This window comes from Bidens hawaiensis, unplaced genomic scaffold (assembly GCF_021521415.1).
Source record: "Bidens hawaiensis isolate Kalapana, Puna unplaced genomic scaffold, B.hawaiensis_p1.1 tig00049964_1, whole genome shotgun sequence".
NCBI lineage: Eukaryota > Viridiplantae > Streptophyta > Magnoliopsida > Asterales > Asteraceae > Bidens > Bidens hawaiensis.
This window is the reverse complement of record NW_027498961.1, coordinates 81,033-101,800: the sequence shown is the minus strand read 5'-3', so window position 1 is coordinate 101,800 and position 20,768 is coordinate 81,033. Positions and strand designations below refer to the sequence as shown.

General features: G+C 41.7%; 1 protein-coding gene across 1 annotated transcript; it reads left to right on the top strand.

The window, feature by feature from the left end:
- Positions 1-18,582: 18,582 nt before the first annotated feature.
- LOC143598348 (early nodulin-like protein 17) lies at positions 18,583-20,075 on the top strand. Its single transcript, XM_077076586.1, has 2 exons — positions 18,583-18,751; positions 19,604-20,075. The coding sequence occupies exons 1-2, from the start codon at positions 18,583-18,585 to the stop codon at positions 19,930-19,932; spliced, it is 498 nt and encodes a 165-aa protein (XP_076932701.1). The 3' UTR covers positions 19,933-20,075.
- The last annotated feature ends 693 nt before the right edge of the window (positions 20,076-20,768 follow it).

Genomic DNA, 20,768 nt, shown 5'->3' with positions numbered 1-20,768 from the left:
ACTGAGGTGAGGCAATTCCTAGGACTAGCTGGCTACTATCGACGCTTCATTGAGAACTTCTCCAAGATAGCTCTACCACTGACCGCGCTAACTCAGAAAGACAAGAAGTTTGTTTGGGGCGAAAATCAGGAAGCGGCATTTCAAATGTTAAAACAGAAATTATGTAGTGCGCCAATTTTGTCTTTACCCGAGGGGACGGATGACATCGTCGTTTACTGCGACGCTTCACATCAGGGACTCGGATGTGTCCTTATGCAGCGAGACAAAGTCATAGCGTATGCCTCGCGCCAACTCAAGACCAATGAAAAGAACTACACAACGCATGATCTGGAACTTGGAGCGGTTGTCTTCGCGCTAAAGATTTGGCGCCATTACCTCTATGGTACAAAGTGTATAATCTTTACGGATCACAAGAGCCTTCAACATATATTTGATCAAAAGGATTTAAACATGAGGCAACGAAGATGGGTGGAGTTGTTGAATGATTATGATTGTGAAATTAAGTACCACCCTGGAAAGGCGAATGTGGTAGCAGACGCGCTAAGTAGGAAGGAGCGAATAAAAACGCTACGAGTCAAGGCTCTAAGGTTGACCATTCGCGCAGATCTCTCTACCCGCATCCGAGACGCTCAGCAAGAAGCCTTGAAACCAGAGTTTGTTAAAAACGAATCCCTTGGGGGTATGATTAAGGATTTGGAGCTCAAAGAGAACGACACTCGGTATTTTGCTAACCGCATATGGGTCCCTCTCAAGGGAGGATTGCGCGAGCAAGTATTAAACGAAGCTCACAAGACGCGGTATTCCGTACATCCTGGCGCAGACAAGATGTACCAAGATGTTAAAGCGCTGTATTGGTGGCCCAATCTTAAAGGCGCCATCGCGACGTATGTCAGTAAGTGCCTGACGTGTTCGAAGGTAAAGGCTGAATACCAGAAACCATCAGGGTTGCTTCAACAGCCAGAAATTCCCATGTGGAAGTGGGAACAAATCTCTATGGACTTCATCACCAAATTGCCAAGGACACCTAGGGGTTACGACACGATCTGGGTTATTGTGGATCGGCTAACTAAGTCAGCGCACTTCCTGCCGATCAAGGAAACCGATAAGATGGAAAAGTTAGCCCGATTGTATATTCGAGAAGTAGTTTCAAAACATGGAGTCCCAGTGTCCATCATTTCTGATAGAGATAGTCGGTTCACATCAAGGTTTTGGAGATCGTTACAAGGAGCTCTAGGTACTCGCCTTGATATGAGTACAGCTTATCATCCTCAAACGGATGGGCAAAGCGAGCGAACAATCCAGACATTGGAAGATATGCTACGCGCGTGCGCGATCGATTTCGGAGGTAGCTGGGATACTCATCTCCCATTGGTTGAATTTTCTTACAACAACAGCTATCACACAAGCCTCAAGGCTGCGCCGTTTGAAGCTTTGTATGGGCGCAAGTGTAGATCCCCACTGTGCTGGGCTGAAGTGGGTGACAAGCAAATGACTGGTCCAGAATTGATCCAAGAAACAACAGACAAGATTTTTCAGATACGGGATCGCCTTAAGACAGCGCGCGACAGACAGAAGAGCTACGCAGATGTGCGAAGGAAACCGTTGGAGTTTCAAGTAGGGGATAGAGTACTTTTGAAAGTCTCTCCATGGAAAGGAGTCCCCCGTTTCGGCAAGCGAGGAAAGTTGAATCCGCGCTACATTGGACCATTTGAGATCCTGGAAAGGATCGGTCCGGTTGCTTATAAACTCCGTTTACCCGCCGAACTCAGTGGAGTTCATGATACGTTTCATGTGTCCAACCTCAAAAAGTGCTTATCTGACGAAACGTTGATTTTGCCGTTGGAAGAGATTCACATCGACAAACAGCTGCACTTCGTAGAAGAACCTATAGCAGTAACCGGTTGGAAAGAACAAAAGTTGCGCAGAAGCAAAATCAAGTTAGTAAAGGTTCAATGGAAATCAAGGCGTGGGCCTGAATTCACTTGGGAAAGAGAAGATCAAATACGCAAGAAATACCCACACCTCTTTCAGAGCATGGCTTCTGCCAGCAACATCTCCTAAATTTCGGGACGAAATTTGCTTAACAGGGAGAGAATGTGACACCCGGTAAATTCCCAATCCCTTAAACCAAGTAATCAACCTAAATATTAGGTAATTGTTATGTGCGCCCTGCGCGAGCGCGCCATATTAGAATCAGCGCGTGCATTTGTTATGTGCGCCCTGCGCGAGCGCGCCATGTTAAGAACCAGTGTGGGCATATGTTATATGCGCCATGCGCGAATGTTTTGGCTTTATGTTTTCATGTACCTTAACGTTATGTTGTCTAATGGGTTGACCATCCCGCATGATGCTAAGGCGGGTGCATCCTAAATCGTTTATGCGCGTGCGGAAGGGAACTAACCTCCCCGCATGGCGGGAACATTGAGAGCTAGTTTGTCTGAAGCTCCAAGATGGAATTGACTTCAACATAACTGATCACTATGTTGAAATACCAAGACCACCTGGAGAATCTACAAATGAAACTCAATGTCCTAACTGCGAGAAGGTTACGCACCTACCCGCAGCAAAGAAATGTCCTTCACGCAGAAAGCTATGCGCACAAAGTGATACGCACAGAACACTTAGTCTATTCTCCAGACGTAAGGAGATTACTCCCGCCCAAAAGGAAACAGTAGCGTGTTTCAGAGATTTTCCACTTTTTACTGTACACTGATAAAAGTACCTGAAAAAGCACACTGTAACATGAAAAGTCAACTGTCAGCCACCCCATTCTCACCAACCCCAGACCTGCATGTCCTGACCAAATCAAATCAAAATCTTTTATCCACTACTCCACTTTTAAATAAATAATAATAATTTCCATACCTTATCATCATTACACCTAGATATGAAAAGATTACAATCCCCTAAAGCAAGGGATTGTGTTCCCTTGAGTTTGCCTATAAATATGTAACCTAAACTATCACCCAAAACACACTTCAAACTTCTCTCTTAAGAACTGCAACTTGCACTAATCATCTCCCAAGCATCCGTTGTTTTCGTTTCCGATCCTGTTACCAGGTAAGCCAAGAATATAACCTTGAGATCTGCTTTCCAACCCTTATATTCTCCTAATTCTTGATCTTAATATATATACTTCTTGTTATTTAATCGCATTCTAGACCTTCAATTCCGAGGCCAACACCAAGAAAACCCGAATCTCGATTAATCCATTAACAAGAACCACAGGTGAGTCTCACAGCCCCTATTCTCGCTGTTTTCACTGTTTTTAAACTGTTTTCGGGGCGAGGGACACGTACTTAAATAATGTTTTATCATGGTATACTTACAAGCTATGCAAGCGATTATGTGTTTAAATTATATTTCATAATGAGCAATGCGAACGGTTATCTAAGGTTTTCGATGTATGTGCGCTAGAACTCGAGTAAGTGATCACTTTACCATTGGAACTCTAAGGGTAGGGACTGCTGGTTTGATCCACCCACTCGTAGGGGTCGCACCTCTTTGCATGGACGAGTGCCTAGTATGGTCATGGGGCAGTACTATGGGTTTGAGCCCGCTCGTAGGGGTCGCGCCTCTTTGCATGGACGAGCGCCTTGTTTTCCGGCACAACGTCTGCGCGTAACCCGCGGGACGGTATTATTCGCTCGTAGTGGCAGCGCCACTTACACAGACGAGCACGGTTTTTCAGATGTGTCCGCGCGTAACCCGCGGGACGGTATTACTTGTTTCGCTCGTAGTGGCAGCGCCACTTACACAGACGAGCACAGTTCCCAGAAATGTTCGCGCGTAACCCGCGGGACGATTTTATCAGAATGTGTTGATAGAACTATGTTTTACCAAGCATGTGTTTTAATGATGCTATCAGAATTATGTTTCAGAATGATTTTTATCAAGATTATGATGCAATACGATTTATCAAGTTACTAAAACTTGTGAACTCACTCAGTTTATACTGATTCAAATGTTTTTACGTGTCTTTCAGGAGATAACTAGGTAGCGCATGGAGTCACACTTAGAGCACCTCACGCTGAACATCTAAAACTAGCTTTTTGGAAGATTTTAGTTCTATCCCTTCGATGCGCGTGGTTGTTCCCGCCGCGCAAGGGGATACGGCGTGAAAATCTTCAACAGTTTTTATACTTGGATGTTTTTATGTAATTTTTAAACAATGTAATGTATTTGTATTAAACATTTCATGCGCAATGAAAATCTTACTTTGAATGTTTGCAATGGCCCGTGCTTAATTATCAATCCCCACTCGCGCGCGCCCGGCTGTTTCCGCCGCTCAGGGCCGGGTGTGACAATATATGAATGCAAAACCATTAACGTCGATGTTTTAAGGAGAATCATTTCCATTAAAAGCGGCTCTTGGCCTGTACAAACTTGGAATTGATCTACATGTAACATTTGCATAATTGAGCTCCGTTCCATGTTCGTGGGACGGGAGTGCCATCGAGCCTTTCAAGCCGGTATGCGCCCTTTCCCAGAACTTCTTTGATAATGTACGGCCCTTCCCAGACCGGTGCCAGTTTTCCTGGGCATTCTTGGTTTGAAGCCTCGTTGTTACGCAATATGTAGTCTCCTACATTGAAGTTGCATAGCTTCACCCGCGTGTTGTAGTACTTTTGCATTTTTCGTTTGTAGTTCTCTTCACGCGCTGCAGCTAAGTCTCTGCGCTCTTCGGTCAGCATAAGGTCTAACCGTATCTCCGCGTCGTTGTCCTCTGGTTTCATCATGACCCTTGGTGAAGGTAGACCAATTTCGACCGGGACCATGGCTTCGGTGCCATAAGTGAGGCTGAATGGTTTTTCTCCTGTACTTGTCTTTTTCATTGTTCTATGAGCCCACAGTACATGTGGAACTTCGTCCACCCAGCCAGATCTGTGTTCCAGCAACCTTCTCTTTATGCCATCAACGATGCTCCTATTTGCTCTTTCCACCTCACCATTACCCTGCGGGTGTGCCACTGAGGTAAAGGTATGGGTGATTTGAAGTTCTTTAAGCCACCGTTGTAGGTTCTTGTCAGCAAAGTTGGTGCCGTTATCGCTCACCAAGTTTTGTGGAAGCCCGAAACGACAGATGATAAACTCCCAAATAAATTTTTTGATATGTTTCGCCGTCGTTTGGGCTAAGGGTTTTGCCTCTATCCACTTGGTGAAGTAATCGATGGCCACCACTAGGAATTGAACGTTTCCTGCTGCTGTAGGGAATGGGCCTGTCACATCGATGGCCCACTTCTGAAATGGCCACGAAGAGGTGACTGGAACAAGATCATTCTTCGGGCGATGCGTGTTAGGTGCGTAGAGCTGACAAGATCTGCATCTTCTGATGTATGCCAGCGCATCCGTATGCATCCCCGGCCAAAAGTATCCCGCGTTGTTCAGTTTGGCTACAACTGCGCGTGGACCTGCATGTATCCCGCAGATGCCTTCGTGTACCTCCCTTAGGAGGTAGTTAGCATCTTGGTCATCGACGCATCTTAGGAGGGGGCCAAGAAAGTTACGTCTGTAAAGTATGTCATCGATGAGTTGATAATTCAGTGCTTTACAGCGTAGTTTTCTCGCCTGTGCTTTTGACTCTGGCAGTATACCCGCCGCAAGGTAATTTATTATTGGTGTCATCCATGTTTCTGTGCCGGTTTGGATGACACATACCTCTTTGTGCGGGACTGATGGTGCGCCGAGGAGTTCGATGCGGATATCTTTTCCCAGATGGGTGAAAGCCAGTGACGCGAGCTTACTTAACGCGTCCGCAGACTTGTTTTCGCTACGCTTGACGTGTATGACTTTACAACTGTTAAAATCGCGCATGAGGGTTTTTGCTTGAGCGAGGTACAGGGCCATTGTGTCGTTCGCTGCCGTGTACGTCCCGTTAATCTGATTGGCGACTAGCATGGAATCTACATGGGCTTCCAAGTTTTTCACTCCCATCTTACGCGCAATCCTTAACCCGGCCAAAAATGCTTCATATTCAGCTTCGTTATTCGTGCTGGGGAAGTCTAGCCGAATAGCATAAGTGTATTCTTGGCCTGTTGAGTTGGTCAGCTTTAACCCTGCGCCTGAGCCCTCGCTGCTGGACGCTCCATCAGTGTAAAGTCGCCAGACCTCGTCGATGTCTTGTGCTGGAGAGGGCTGAGCCTCGTCCTGGCACTCCTTCTCTCGCGATGCGGGGACCTCGGCAATAAAGTCTGCCAAGACCTGGCCTTTTATGGCTGGTCGTGGCTTGTATTTTATTGCATATTCCCCCAATTCTATTGCCCACTTGGCTAGGCGTCCCGACAATTCGGGTTTGCCTAAAACGTTTGCAAGTTTATAGTTGGTGAGAATAGTAATTGGGTGACCCTGGAAATATCGTCTTAGCCTGCGTGAAGCCTGCACCAGCGCTAAGACTAATTTCTCCAGGGTAGAATACCGTGTTTCAGCGTCCGTTAGGAGGCGGCTAACATAGTAGATTGGCAACTGGATGCCTTTTCGCTCGACTAACAGGACGGCCCCGGTCGCTCTGTCTGTTGCGGAGAGGTATAGGATTAACTCCTCTCCCGCTTCCGGTGCTGTGAGCGTTGGAAGTTCGATCAAGCGTGACCGAATTTCCTGAAAAGCTGCTTCCGCTTCTGGTGTCCAGCGGAAGTGCGTTTTCTTTAAACAGTTTCTCAGGGTCGACACGAACGGGAACGCCATTTCCGCATGATTTGCCAAGAAACGGTTAAGCGCAACTAGGCGTCCGTTCAGTGTCTGAGCTTGCTTGATGGTAGTAGGTGATTCCATTTTGACAATGGCCTCGACCTTTTCAGGGTTCGCTCTGAAGCCATCTTTTGTAACGATGACTCCTAAGAACTTCCCTTCTTCCATCCCGAAAGAACATTTGCTCGGGTTAAGCTTCATGTTTATCCTCCTGAGAGTGTTGAATGTTTCTTCGATGTCTTTCAACATCGCTTCCGGGTCAAGACTTTTGATGACCAGATCATCCATGTATACTTCCAGGTTCCTTCCGATATGGGCGTGAAACTCTTTGTCCATTAGGCGTTGATATGTGGACCCGGCATTCTTAAGTCCGAATGGCATCATTTGGTAACAGAATGTGCCATCGGGCGTCCGAAATGCGGTCTTATCTTGATCGTCAACGGCCATGTGGATTTGATGGTATCCTTTATACGCATCAAGGAAGCATTTAAGGCGAAACGGTGCTAACGAATCTACCTTGAGATCAATTTCGGGTAACGGGTAACAATCTTTGGGGCATGCTTTGTTCAGATCTTTGAAATCTATACACATGCGCCATTGTTTGTTAGCCTTTGGTACCATAACGGGATTTGCAACCCAAGTTTGATATCTGCTAACGCGCACGATGCCCGCGTCAAGGAGTTCCTTGACTTGGGTTCTACACGCGTTAGCTTGCTCTGCCCCCATTACTCTACGCTTTTGTATGACCGGGGTAAAAGCCGGGTCACATTTGAGCTTATGCTCCGCTTTATCTCGAGGTACACCAGTCATGTCTGCTGGTTTCCATGCAACGATATCAGCGTTCTTCTGTAGTAAGCGCTTGAGTAAGGTGCGTGCGGGGTCAGTGATTGTTGGGCCGATGGTGACCGCCTGATCGGGGTATTTGCCATTGAAAGCCCATTCTTCTGGTTCGGTGAATGTGCGTTTGGCCATTTTTGGTTTGGGGTTGGAAGAGACAGATGCGATACATACCTGGGGAACGCCGGTGATCATTGCTACATCTGCCGCCGTTGGCCATCCCATCATGCCATGGACCGAAGATACAACGGCATTGAACCTTGCCATCCCATCTCTTCCGAAGAGGATGTCATATGTGTGATGTGGCTTTCTCATGACAACGAAATCCACATCCTCTGTGCGTGAGCGGTTCCCATCCGTAATAGTGACGGGGAAAGATAAGATACCAAGGGGGGTGTTCGTGCTGCCATCGAATCCTTCCATCGAGGCGTAGACCGTTTCTAACCGCCCCTTGTCTTCCTCGTCTAGCCTGTCAAAGAACTGTCTGTACATAACCGTTGATGAAGCGCCGTTGTCAACGAGAGTGCGGGAAGTGATGTAATGCCCCAGCTGGGTTTTGATGATGATAGGGCCCTCTTTGCTGGGTCCTCCCGGCACTCGTGGGAAACGTACCTCGGCCTCTTTCCATGCACACGGTTCTGTCGCTCGTCTCTTCCTACCCATGATGTTACCCTGTACCATGTGGATACTGATGTCAACTGGCTTTCGCCCGTTGTTTCTGTATCGGTTGTCATTCTTCCCTCCGTTCTTAATTGATGCCACCAGGTGTCGGAGTCTGCCATTCTTGACAAATGTTTCGATAACATCTTTCAAGGAGGAACACGTTTCAGTATTGTGGCCTTTTATGCCGTGGAAGTCACAATACTTGCTTTGATCTGCATCCGGATGTTGTCGGATCTTCGGAGCTTTTGGCCATGGGAGCTTCTCCGTGGTGAATACCTCCGTGACACTTTTAGTGAGCGGCGTCCACCTGGGTTGCTGATCCAACAGCTGTGTATTACCTCTTTCGCCTGCGAAGGAGCGAGAACTAGATGAGGTGTCAAAGTTTACCCTTGACTGCCACATGTGTTGCTTCCTCCTTTTGTTCCGCTGGGCGGTTTGGACATTTTCTCTAGTTCTTTGCGTATAGAAGTCTGTAGTCTTGGGCAGATCTCTACCCAGTTGCTTCTCTGTTTCGGCAAAGCGCTTGGCTGCCGTCATGATGGCATCCCATGTGGATGGCATGCCATCTTTACCCGTCAACGTGCGGATAAGCTCTGGGTAATCCGCGCCGTGAATGAAAGCTGCGCGAACAAGGTCTTCGCTTATAACACCCAGACTCAGCTTCTTTGAGTTAAAGCGAGTAATAAAATCTAGCAAAGGCTCGTTTTTATCTCTAACGCAGTTGAGTATTGTCCATTGTTCTTCAGTATATTTCCTCTGTTGACTGAAGTGTTGGCTGAACTTGTGTTGAAAGTCCGCCCAATCAAAGATGTGGTGGACCGGTAAACGGTCAAACCACGCTCTTGCTGCTCCAACCAGTGTCATCTGGAACATGTAACACCACGTGGGCTCCGTCCAGTTACTGACGGTTGCCCCCGCTATGAACCTGTTCAGATGATCATCCGGGTCGGATATGCCGTCGTAGGTGCCAATGTTGGGCATCTGTTTGGCACCTTTTGGGGCGATTGCTTCCGCAATGTCCCTTGCAAACTTGGAAGTTCCTGCGTTTGCAACCGTAGGTCTAAAGGTTTTGGAAAAGTCACGAGACTTTGCCTCCGCGTTCCTTTGTTCGAAAGGCTCTCCGAAATTTCTTGTTTGGAAGTCTGTTCTCTTACGCTTCCCTTTCACCCTAAGGCGAGGGTTCGCGTCGGAATCAGATTCCTCCCAATCTTCATCCGAGGATTCGCATTCACTGCTCATGTTGAGCTGGTGTGTGCCTCCAAATTCGTAAGCCTGTTGGACGGAACGCAGGCGTTCGTCCAACTCAGCTTGGAACTTTTTCTGACGTGCCTCCGCCCACGCCTTAACTTCATCAAGAGTTTGGCAGGGGAGCCTCGTTCGTTGTTTCTCTATCTGGGTATCATTGAATCCCAGTGAACGATTATTTACTCCACTTGCCCCGGCTTGGGTAACTGGGGTAGTGTTCGTAAAGTTCGTGTATTCGGTATCTCCCCCAGTAGCTGGGGTTGTGATAACCGGAGTCTCTTGGTTACTCGGTTTTGGGACCGGAGTATCCTTAACCATCTTTCCAGAGATTTTGAAAAAACTGGAGAAAAATAAAGTTCTAGCTTTATGCACGGATGGCGCCAATGAAGAAACACTAGTCGAACCCCGACAGATTACAAGTAACCTGAGGGTTAGATAGACGTTTCCCACGAGGGGTTAATTCCGGCAAGATGGTTCTTCCGATAACCTGCAAAACAGACACCGTGAGCTCGTCACTAAGAAAGGGGGGGTTCTTCCTTGTGACCACCCTCCGGCGTGAGAATCAGTCTATATTACTCTTTGAATATAAAAGTATATTAAGAATACTAGAGCAGTTATCAGGTAAATTATACAAGATATTAGATGATATAAGATGATGAAATGATAATACCATTTGATGTCTTTTATAGCCGAAGGTGGGTTTCCAAGGAGGTTTAGCCGGCCTAGTACTCTGCCAACTGTGGCCTACACGCGTGCTCTGCTGGTAATTGGTGGATAGGTAGCGGCTGACAGTGACCAGGCGTGCTGTTCACTTTTCCTTTTCCACCAACTACAGACTAGGCACGTGGTATGGCAGGAGTTGGTGAGTAGGCGGCGGCTATTGGTCACAGTGCTGTGGCGTGTTGTCTGCCATGCTGCTGTCAGTGAGCTGTCGTATCCTTGGTCAGATCTTTTGTCCATACCTCGTCAGGTATCACACAAAAGATCCTCCATTATTATACGGACTGGCTCATTTAGGCGGGAGTTTTCCCCCTCCCGCCTTTATGCGGGAATGTTCCCGACTTTGCTCATTCCTTCTTCAGGTGACTACTGAATTATTATGAGTTTGAGCCTTATGCGTGTAGCCATGCTGCGCGGGTGGCCAGTCCCTAATGGCGGGTACCCGTGCCTGCGGGAACAGGCGGGTTACTTGGAAACCATAGGGAGGCATTTCCTGCGAGACCAGCTTGCGTACCGCATGTGAGGTCGTCACAACTCTGAGCGTGGTGGGTCCTGCGGGTTTGGTAGGTCGCGGCGCAGACGTCCCTATGGTGAAGTCTGCGTGTTCAACTGCGCAGACGTCCATTTAAGGAGTCTTGCGTGTTCAACTGCGCAGACGTCTCCTTTTAAGGGAGTCTTGCGGGTCCTAACCACCTCTACTGGGACCTACCTCTTCACAGTTAAAATCAACAAATCATATGGACCAAAACAAGAATTCTCTCTTTCTCACTTTTTTTTTTTTTGGTTTGTTTGTTAAAATTAACTGAGAAATATATGAAGTGGGCTAATGGTGAGCTAGTTTACTTCTTATGGGCCACTTGTCTTTTTGATCCATTTATTCGATCAAATTCTTGCAATTTGCCAAACAGCAAAACTGGTGTTCAGACTTCAGCGGGTTAAAAAAATTTTAAAATGCTACAAAATAGATAAATATACATGCCAGTTTTGTTTTTACATTTAACATTTCTTTTAAGTTTGTAAATTCATAAGTATGGTTGAGTTATTTTATAAAGATCAACAAAAATAAAAAGTGTGAGAAGCTATAATTAATTAATATGTGTCAAGTAAGGACCAAATGAGAAAAGGGTATAAAATTAATAGTACACGTTTTCTCTCTCCGCATGCATGTCACGTGTTAATTCCTCCATCATTTTTAAACGTGTATAATTTTTTCATACGGTATTTTTTTTTTAAATAAAATTCACCATAATAACAAAAGTTTTTTTATCTTTAATATGAGTGCGATTTTGTTATATAAAAATAAAAAAAATTACATCATTGTGTCTTTTTACGTACCATTGTGTATTTTTTCGTCGTTGTGTCTTTCTGTTTGTCAATGTGTTTTTTTCGCCATTATGTCTTTTAACTGATCATTGTGTTTTTCCTAAATACTAATAACACCGTTGTGTAATAATATGTAAATATAATGAAAAATATCAACAAATTATCTAATACATAAAACACAATAATGAATACATATTACATAAAATGTAAAACACAATAATGATACATATAACACAATGACGCTAAACGTAAGACACAATGGTAAATATATATAATGCAATGACTTGAAACGTAAAACACAATGGAATCTACATATTACACAATGATTTGAACGTAATACACAATGAACATGATACTATTTTTCTCAACTAAGTGAATATTGAACACAATGACTAAAACACAATGATAAGTAGAAAGACAAATGTTGAGCATAAAAAAACAATGACGAACAAAAAGATACAATGATGTAATATGTTTTTTTAATTTTTATCTTTAATATGAGAACTGATTGAAAAACACAATGACCAAAATCTATATATGTATAGAAAAACTTAATTTAAAAATACAATGGACAACCAAATAACACAATATAAAAGACCCGCTAATTTTTTTATTTTTATATAACAGTATGATATTCATATTAAAGATAAAAATACGCTTTTATTATGGTAAAAAAATGTTTTATGAAAAGTTTTAGACATATTAAAATGATGGAGAGAGAAAGTCATCATAAGTGAGTTATTACCTTCATGCATTTTTCATTTATTTTTATTCTTAAATTAATCTCCACCATCCAAATTTAAGATCAATGGATTAAATTCTCTTTCACCATTCTCATTTTTATTGTACTTTGTATTTTAAATTTACCCTTCATAAATATATGTATTTTAGCATATATCTTTGATCTATTTAAGCCATTAAACTGATTTACTACTTTTCATTATTTATTTTCTTTTCTCATTTAATATAGGATTATTGGATTAAAATAATCTCATCTTTAATGTGTTGGCCAAAAATAATCCTACCTGAGTTATCTTCCTCTAACAGCCTTTTCCATATTTTTTGTTTTATGATTCCCCATTAAAAATAATTAACGGGGTTAGTTTTTGACTGATGTGGCTTAATGAGTTGACATTTAAAAATCCTACATGACTTATTTGTCTTTCTGGGCAAATTAATTGAAATCCCTCACCCATTTAACCCCCCAAATGATCGATTTGAGTCCTAATTCCACATCCGGATATCAAAACCACCCATTCTCCGAAACCCGGCCCAAATGAAGGGTGTTGTTTCAACCATTCTTTTCTCTTTTCATCCCAGTTTTTAATTCGGTTGTTGATAGTGTACCCCGACTGTCGGGTCCATAGAAATTCGGGTCGGGTGGGTCGGATCTTGGGTTTAAACCAGTAAAACCGCTGACACAAGCGTTGCCCGTGACGAAAATTAAGGATTTAAGATCGGAAACAGGTCTTTCATAGTTTGGTGTTGTGGGTGTTTGAGGGTTTGAGAAAGTCCAGATGAGAAGCAACGCAACGACGGCGCCAGAGAAGAAGATGAAGACGTCAGAAGCAACGGAGAATGACGACGAAAACCGTCGTACCCCACCGTTGTTTCTTGCCGGCTGAGCTTAAAATGGTGAAGGAAAAACCTCCGGTGACTTCATTGGGTTTTCGTCGGTGGAGGTCCGACAAGGTTAAGGTGAAGTAAGTAGGATTTTTAAATGCCTAGAAAAAAAAAAGCCACGTAGGATTTTAAAATGCCAACTCATCAAGCCACATAAGCAAAAAACTAACCACGTTAGTTATTTTTAACGGGGGATCATAAAACAAAAAACATGAAAAATGTGGGACTGCCAGAGGGAAATAACTCAGGTGGGATTATTATTGACTAACACATTAAAGTTAAGATTATTTTAATCCAATAATCCTTTAATGTAACATCGTGAAAATTTCGAGTTCAAAGTATCAACTTTTCAAAAGTCTAGGGACTAAAATTGCCAAATGCCAAACTTGAGGGTTAGAAATGAAAAATCTGATTTCTTGTCCTATCGCGCTACGCGATGGACAAAAGGAGAAGCCCATCGCGTACCGCGATGGAGCTTCTGACACAACGTGACACGTGTGCCACGTGGCACACGGTGGCACCACCTGCTGCCACGTGTCACCACGTGGCAACAATGCTGCCACGTGTCGCCACGTGGAGCGATGCCTGCCACGTGTCAACACGTGTCAGGTCTACGCGTTGAGTCAGCAGACCTATATCGCGGTACGCGATAGGTCTGCTGAGGGACCCATCGCGTACCGCGATGGGAGCCAATTTTTCGTCTATAAATAACAGCCATGGGGTGTTCATTTTACACATCCAAATCTGCTCTCACATCTCTCTAATCTATCTCTAGAATATACCTAGATAAGCGTGCCTTGTTTCCTCGTAAAGCGTGTCCCGATTCTCGATTTCCGTATTGACAATTCCTTGAAGTTCGTGCCACCCTCCACCCACATTTTGACCAAGATGGTGTATGTTCTTGAAGTACGTGCCAACGTGTGTTGAAGATTGGCGTTCGTCAATTTGTTCGAGAAAAGAAGCGGCATTGGAGTGCTGCTCGAGCCCCTAGGATTTCTATATGCCACTAAGGTTAGGCGTAATAATGAATTCAATATGATTCAATAATATATTAAAGGCTTAAGCCGGCCCTAAGTCGAGGTTATACTCGATACCTCGATAAAAGAAAAGAAAACATAACAAAGAAATGAATGAAAGAATGAATATTGAATATTGTGATTACATATATATGTGTGTAAGTATATATGTATATATTCTTTGTTATGAAAATATTATTTAATGAATAAAGAGTATTCTTAAATAATAAGATAAAATGATTACGTTTCTTAGAGAAGAAGAAACGTCGGGTTTCTAATATAAACTAAAGGTTTATAATTTACTTTTAAACTAAAGGTTTTCAAGTAAAAGAAAATGAACTAAAGGTTCATCGAGGATTGAGATAAGACTAAAGGTCTTAAGCCTGATCGTGTATCCGACTAACAAATATTTATACTCGTACTATAGGCGCGAGATAAAGAAGGGAAAGACCCTTGGACGGTGAGTGAAGCCGATCCTAAAGAAATAAGGTGAATACGCCCCCAAACTTTTAAACTTGTTTTCAAATGAGTCAAACTTGTTATATGAAATTGTTTACAAGGAACTATGTGTTCCTAAAACCGTTATAACTATGGGTATGAACCTAGCCCTCAGGCTGTGGTATACATATGTCTGGATCCTTACATAGGTGGTACTATGCGATGTATGGGCATGATCGCACCACCCTTGGTCGTAGGACGCTCTCCTGCAGGGAGTACGACCTTATGTGTATATTTACGGGTACTTAACTAAGTCGAACGCTGCGGTGTTTGCTGAGGTGACCTAGAGTAGAGGCTCAAGTTTATAATGTGTTGGGCCGAGGCAGGCGTAGCCTCGAGGGGTAATAAAGTAAAAGAAGTTATTTTGCGTCAGCATGCTCACCAACATTCGTTGCTGACGTATTTTCTTACATTTTGCAGGTGAACAAGTTTAGCACTTGAAGTGACGAAGTGCTTATATATCCGATGGCTCGGATTTTATTTTGTATAAACATAAATGGTGGTTTGTAAACATAAAACGAGTAATCTTTGGTTAACAACTTTAAACGGGTGTTTTATAATCCCGTCTTTGAATGTATATATAAAAGTTAATGTTTTGATCCTTGAAGTTTTATAAGTCTTCCGCAAACTAAAGCAACTCTGATTTATTTACAATGTTGGTATCAACTATTGGGTCACGCTCCTAGGCCTGAGATGGAGGTGTGACATTTAATATATTAAAAAAATGAATATAAACACATGAATTCAATTTTCAATTAAATAGCACAACTAAAGTAGATAAATAAAATAAAGAACTAGTTATATTTTGGAGTAGGGATGGTACCCGTAAAAAAGACTCATTTAATGAATGGTTTTGAATTTTATAGTGAAATTAAAATCAGTAATGGATAACGGGTAAATAATGTGTCCGACACAACTTTACTCCGCAAAAATTTTAAAGAATCATTTTACCAAACTTTGGTTCGATCAAGGGTTATTGGGAAATGACGAATATATTCGCTTTTGGCTAGACAAGTAGGTTGGAGATAAACCATTATGTGATCAATTCCCAAATTTATTAGCATTAGAATGTCCCAAAAGATGTACAATTAGAGACAAAACGGTGGACGGCTTATCCATGGATTGGTGGAATTGGACGTGGATGGAGGAACCGTGTACCCCTATCGAAGTTCAAGAATTTTGGGATTGCCTTATGATCTTACCGGGTACTGTTATGAATGAATGAGATGATTAGTGGGTGTGCGAACTAGAGAAGGACGGCACGTTGTCACATTCACAACGAAATCGGTTTGACAATTCCAAAATATCCATCTCCATATCCTACGAATTTCATCTTGGATTGGAATAAATTGGTACCCTTAAAGGTAAATCTTTTTAATTGGAAAGTGGAGATAGGGAGAATCGTGACCTCGGATGCCCTTTTTAAAGAAACACAGTTGGTGAAATAAAGTGGTGTCCATTATGTGAAGGCTAGAAGGAATCGATGGACCACTATTTGTTAAGTCCATGGTATATCGCCTCGGTAAATTGGCAATTTTTTATTAGTTAGTACGAAATCAACCCGGTGTATGCTTTTGAGATGTTGGATCTACTCACAACCACCACACCCAGCGACGAATCTAGATGAAAAGTTGACAGGTGGTATAGGTGAAAAAGTTTTTATTTAGGAGTAGCTGATTCAAAAAATAAAGAAGAAGAAAATAGTTTGCAGTGATAATGTACTATGCCAAGAAAGTTGAGGGGTAGCTCGGACTACCCCTCAACCATGGCTAGATCTGCCCCTGACCACACTAGCGGGTAGCGACTAAGAGAAGACAAAGAACAAAGCAAGACACACGAACACGGTGATCCTCACAGCGTGTTGGTGTTTATGAAAAGCAAGAAACAAAGCTCTCTTTGAAAGTAAAGGGTTTCAATTAGTATAATCAAGAAGAATTTCGAAAGATGAAGTATCCTTTGGGTGAAGAATAGGGGTAAACAAGTGGGATTGAATTGGGAAATTGGTGTTGTTTTTCGTTTTGAAAATTTATGTATTTGATGAATTTAATTGGGTGTAATATTGTTATCCAGTCTAGTCTCCTAGGCTAGATATTTATTTTCATCAATAAAATGTTAAAAAAAAAAGTTGACCAAATACTTTTTGTTTAAACATTTATTTGTAGAACCAAATGGCATCCTGATAGCAAGCACCACTAAACAAAAGATTCATCAAGTCTCTTTAGATGAGTTTCTCAAATCCCGGCATGTGTCATCTTACTTCTCAACTATGTCTGCCTCCCTCGTATGGAGAATTGATTTTCGGCTCATAACATTGGCTAGACTCACGCTTGCCACACTTGCCAAACATTTTTCCATCAGCCTCTTCCCATTGATTCGGTTATGACGCGGCAAGTATTCCTTTTGGGCATAATACTCACCAACGAAAAAGTATGAAAAAATAAGCAATCAAAGTATTAAGAATCACACTCTAGGTGGTATGCAATGAAACCAAGAGCACGGATGCCTTACCAAAGTGTAGAAAAATGTGTCCCTCCTAATGGTGACACAAATATATATAGTGTGTTAGTTCTCGTTCTCAGAGAATCATATAATTAAAATATTTAATTTCTTTTAAATTACTAGACCGCTTATTTTTTTTCATATATATATTTTTGTAATTATCGTGCGGTGATGTATTTTTGATGAAATAAAAAGTGTATCATGAACAATCTGTTAATCATATTAACATAACATAAATTTTTTTATTAAATTTTAAAATATTAAAAATTGCATCTGATATAATAATATGAAACGCACTCACGAACATATTTTATAATAATATTTCACATTCACGAGCAATATTTCTACATAAAAATACTACGAGCCACAGCCACGAGCAATATTTTAGTATCAAAACTTTTAAAATTTCAAAAATATATTACACCAAAACGCGTAGTAAAAAATTAAGCTATATAAAACTTAACTAGACGGTTTTAAAGTAAATTAACTAGAAAAATTAAGTTATAAAGGTTAAATTTAACTATGCCGGTTTTAAAGTAAATTAACTAGTAATTAAGTTATAAAGGTAAAATTTAATTAGACTGGTTTTAAAATAAACTAACTAGAAAAATTAAGTTATAAAGGTAAAAAAATCCTATGTATTACTTTTAAAATTATCTTTTAGATTGAGAGAAAAAAGATTTTATAATCACAGCATTAAAGGTTTAAAGTGTCGTGTTTGATTCCTAATATTTTGGTTGCTTCGTTTACTTCACCCCAATTGCAAGGTGCATGTTCGTGCTTTAAAATGGATAAGTTACACGTTATATATAGGAGGGATCGGGTGAAGCCTACGTAAATATGCCCGATAAGCGAGCTAAGGTAAGCCACTTGTTGGCCTACTATTGGTATCTATGAAGAAGGCATGCATAATTTTGTCAGGAGATGAACATGTGTCGGGGTTATTCTTAATAAGAGTATTGTGTCCGGTGATATGTACAGATGATTTCACAATTCAACAATTTAATTTAAAAAAATCAAGTTAACCATACTATTTAGATAAATTCCTTGATTAAAATATATATCTGAATAAACTTTCTCATCACTCTCATCCATAATTCAATGTGATGTAGTGGTAAGAAATGTAGACTTAAGTTTAAACCTCATTTATAACATTTTGAAAGGGTATGGATGATTCAGTGAAGGAAGACTGAAAATTGTGATCTTTGTGATCTCTAGTTTGATTATGAGAGCATTCGGGTTTTACCACAAGTAGACTTTCAAGTATATGAGTTTTATCTGAAACTGAAGATAGCTTAGAGCGCTTAAAGGCAGTGTATAACTAATTGTGCCATTGAGCCACTAGACAATTATTTGTTTGTTGAAAATTTAAAAATTAAAGAAAGACATCCAAAGTAACAATTATGAAATGGGGCCCAAAATTTAGTTAGTATATTTGCAGAAACAGCAGAGAGTGGCACCTTTACCACTCAAGAATGTCCACCTCACGCTTTGAACACCTTATCATCGTATGCGTCTTCCTCCTTATCGCTGCCAGCGTCTCCGGCACCGATCACATTGTAGGCGCCAACCGCGGGTGGAACCCTGGCATCAACTACACTCTCTGGGCCAACAATCACACCTTCTACGTTGGCGACTTCGTCTGTACGTCCTTACTCTTTACTCTCACTCGTTTCTAAAATTGTACCGACATTCAACTTCAACCAAGTTAAAACTCGGTAACAATTAATTAATTAACATGACCATCATAATTACAGTTCACTAAGTTATTTTTAACTCAAAGCAATTTGAAATGACAAGAGCACATAATGTGGTCAAAAAGGTGTGAAATCTCGCTAGATGTTTGTTCACTATTGTCATTTGAAATGGGAGAAATCCAACAAATATATAGGGGTAGGCTAGTTCTTGTTAGGGATTCTCCAGTCAAACATAGGATAATTTTCTCACTTCTCCATTTCAAATGGCGAAACACCGTACAGTCATCCAGCTCACCCGACAAACACTGACGGTCTCTGTTATCATTCTAAGATACGCCTTTTTAAATCATGGATCACCTAGAATAAATTTTCTCTCCCATACCATATACCATTGCACACTCCTCATTTTTTTTCGTTTCCAAAAATTTTTCCCCATACTTTTAGTTAATGTTCACACAGCGATGCCCAATAATCCAATATGTTCATTCACCTATATTTGATCATGTTTTTTAACAGCAGCTAAATCTTACTTCTAACTTTATACCACCGTTCCCTGTAAGACTCGAACCATCAACTTCCTGAGGAGCGACACATCTACATACAACCTTGATACCACTATGCTAGAAGCCATTTGGTCTATGTTAAGTTATGTTCATTCTTATCAATACAAACGAACATGTTCATTTTCTTAACAAACACACACAAACAAGAAAACTCCGTCATTAATTGTTCATGTGCGATCATTTAATCAGTTAAGTTAAACGTTTAGCTTCTGTGTTTTGGATGAATAATGATGCAGCATTTAGGTACCAGAAGATGCAATACAATGTGTTCGAGGTAAACAAAACCGGCTATGATAACTGTACACTCGATGGCGCGGTAGGCAACTGGAGCAGTGGAAAAGATTTCATTCTTCTCAACAAATCGCAGCGCTATTATTTCATTTGCGGTACAGGCGGTTGCTTTAATGGTATGAAAGTCACAATTCGTGTTCATCCGCTTCCGTCACCTCCATCTTCTACCGTAGCTGCTTTTGAGCACTCTGGTTCCTCTGTTACAAGAAAATCGGTGTTTGCGGTTTTGGTTATGGTTCTGGTTCTGGTTCTGGTGTCATTGATTTCGGTTTGAGAGACGACTGGATTTTTTTTTTTTTTTTTTTTTTGTAACGTTTTTCTTTTGCATGAGCTTCATGAAGATTGGATGTTTATGAGTTTGATAACTATGTTTATGGGTTAAATCTTTATTTATGTTAATTGTTTTGAATTTGGTGATTATGTATTTATGTGTATATTTTATGGAAAATTTGGTCCCCATATGCTGAAAACGAGGGTTGTAAACGAGCCGAGCCAAGTTGGACTCAAGATAGCAGTTAAGCGAGCTTTTAGAGCGAGTTCTTTCGGCCTCAAGTTGAGTCGATTACGAGCAAAAATTTGAATAAGCATTGAGCCATGAACTTTTAGAACCGCGTTATCAAAGATCAAGCCATACTAGGTGGCGCAGCCCGCAATATTTCAATTTAATCTCACAACATTAGGATAGACAGAAATGGGCTCTAGACGGGGGCCTGGTACCAATTGGTACTGGTGGGAACACCACCCCGTGGTCGTCGGTACCTAGGCAAAAAGCATCCCGAGTAGGTTGGTGATGCCGATCCATGAAAGAACAAAGAAGAAATAGGTCCCGTTGGGTTGAGAATCGAGAAGAATGATGAAAGATGGGCGGGAATACCACCGCATGGTGGTCAGTTCAACCCAAAAATCCTTCCCAATCCATCATTCGGGAACACCAATCGATCCTCCCTTATACATATAATTATTATTGTATTATACCAAGCATAAGTTACCTTAAAATTTCTTTTATACTAACTATGTCTCCGTACAAAAACTACATTAAAAACGTCACAACACAACAGTTAAACTAAAAAAATTGTTTACAATTACAATCATAGGATGGTACGTGACACA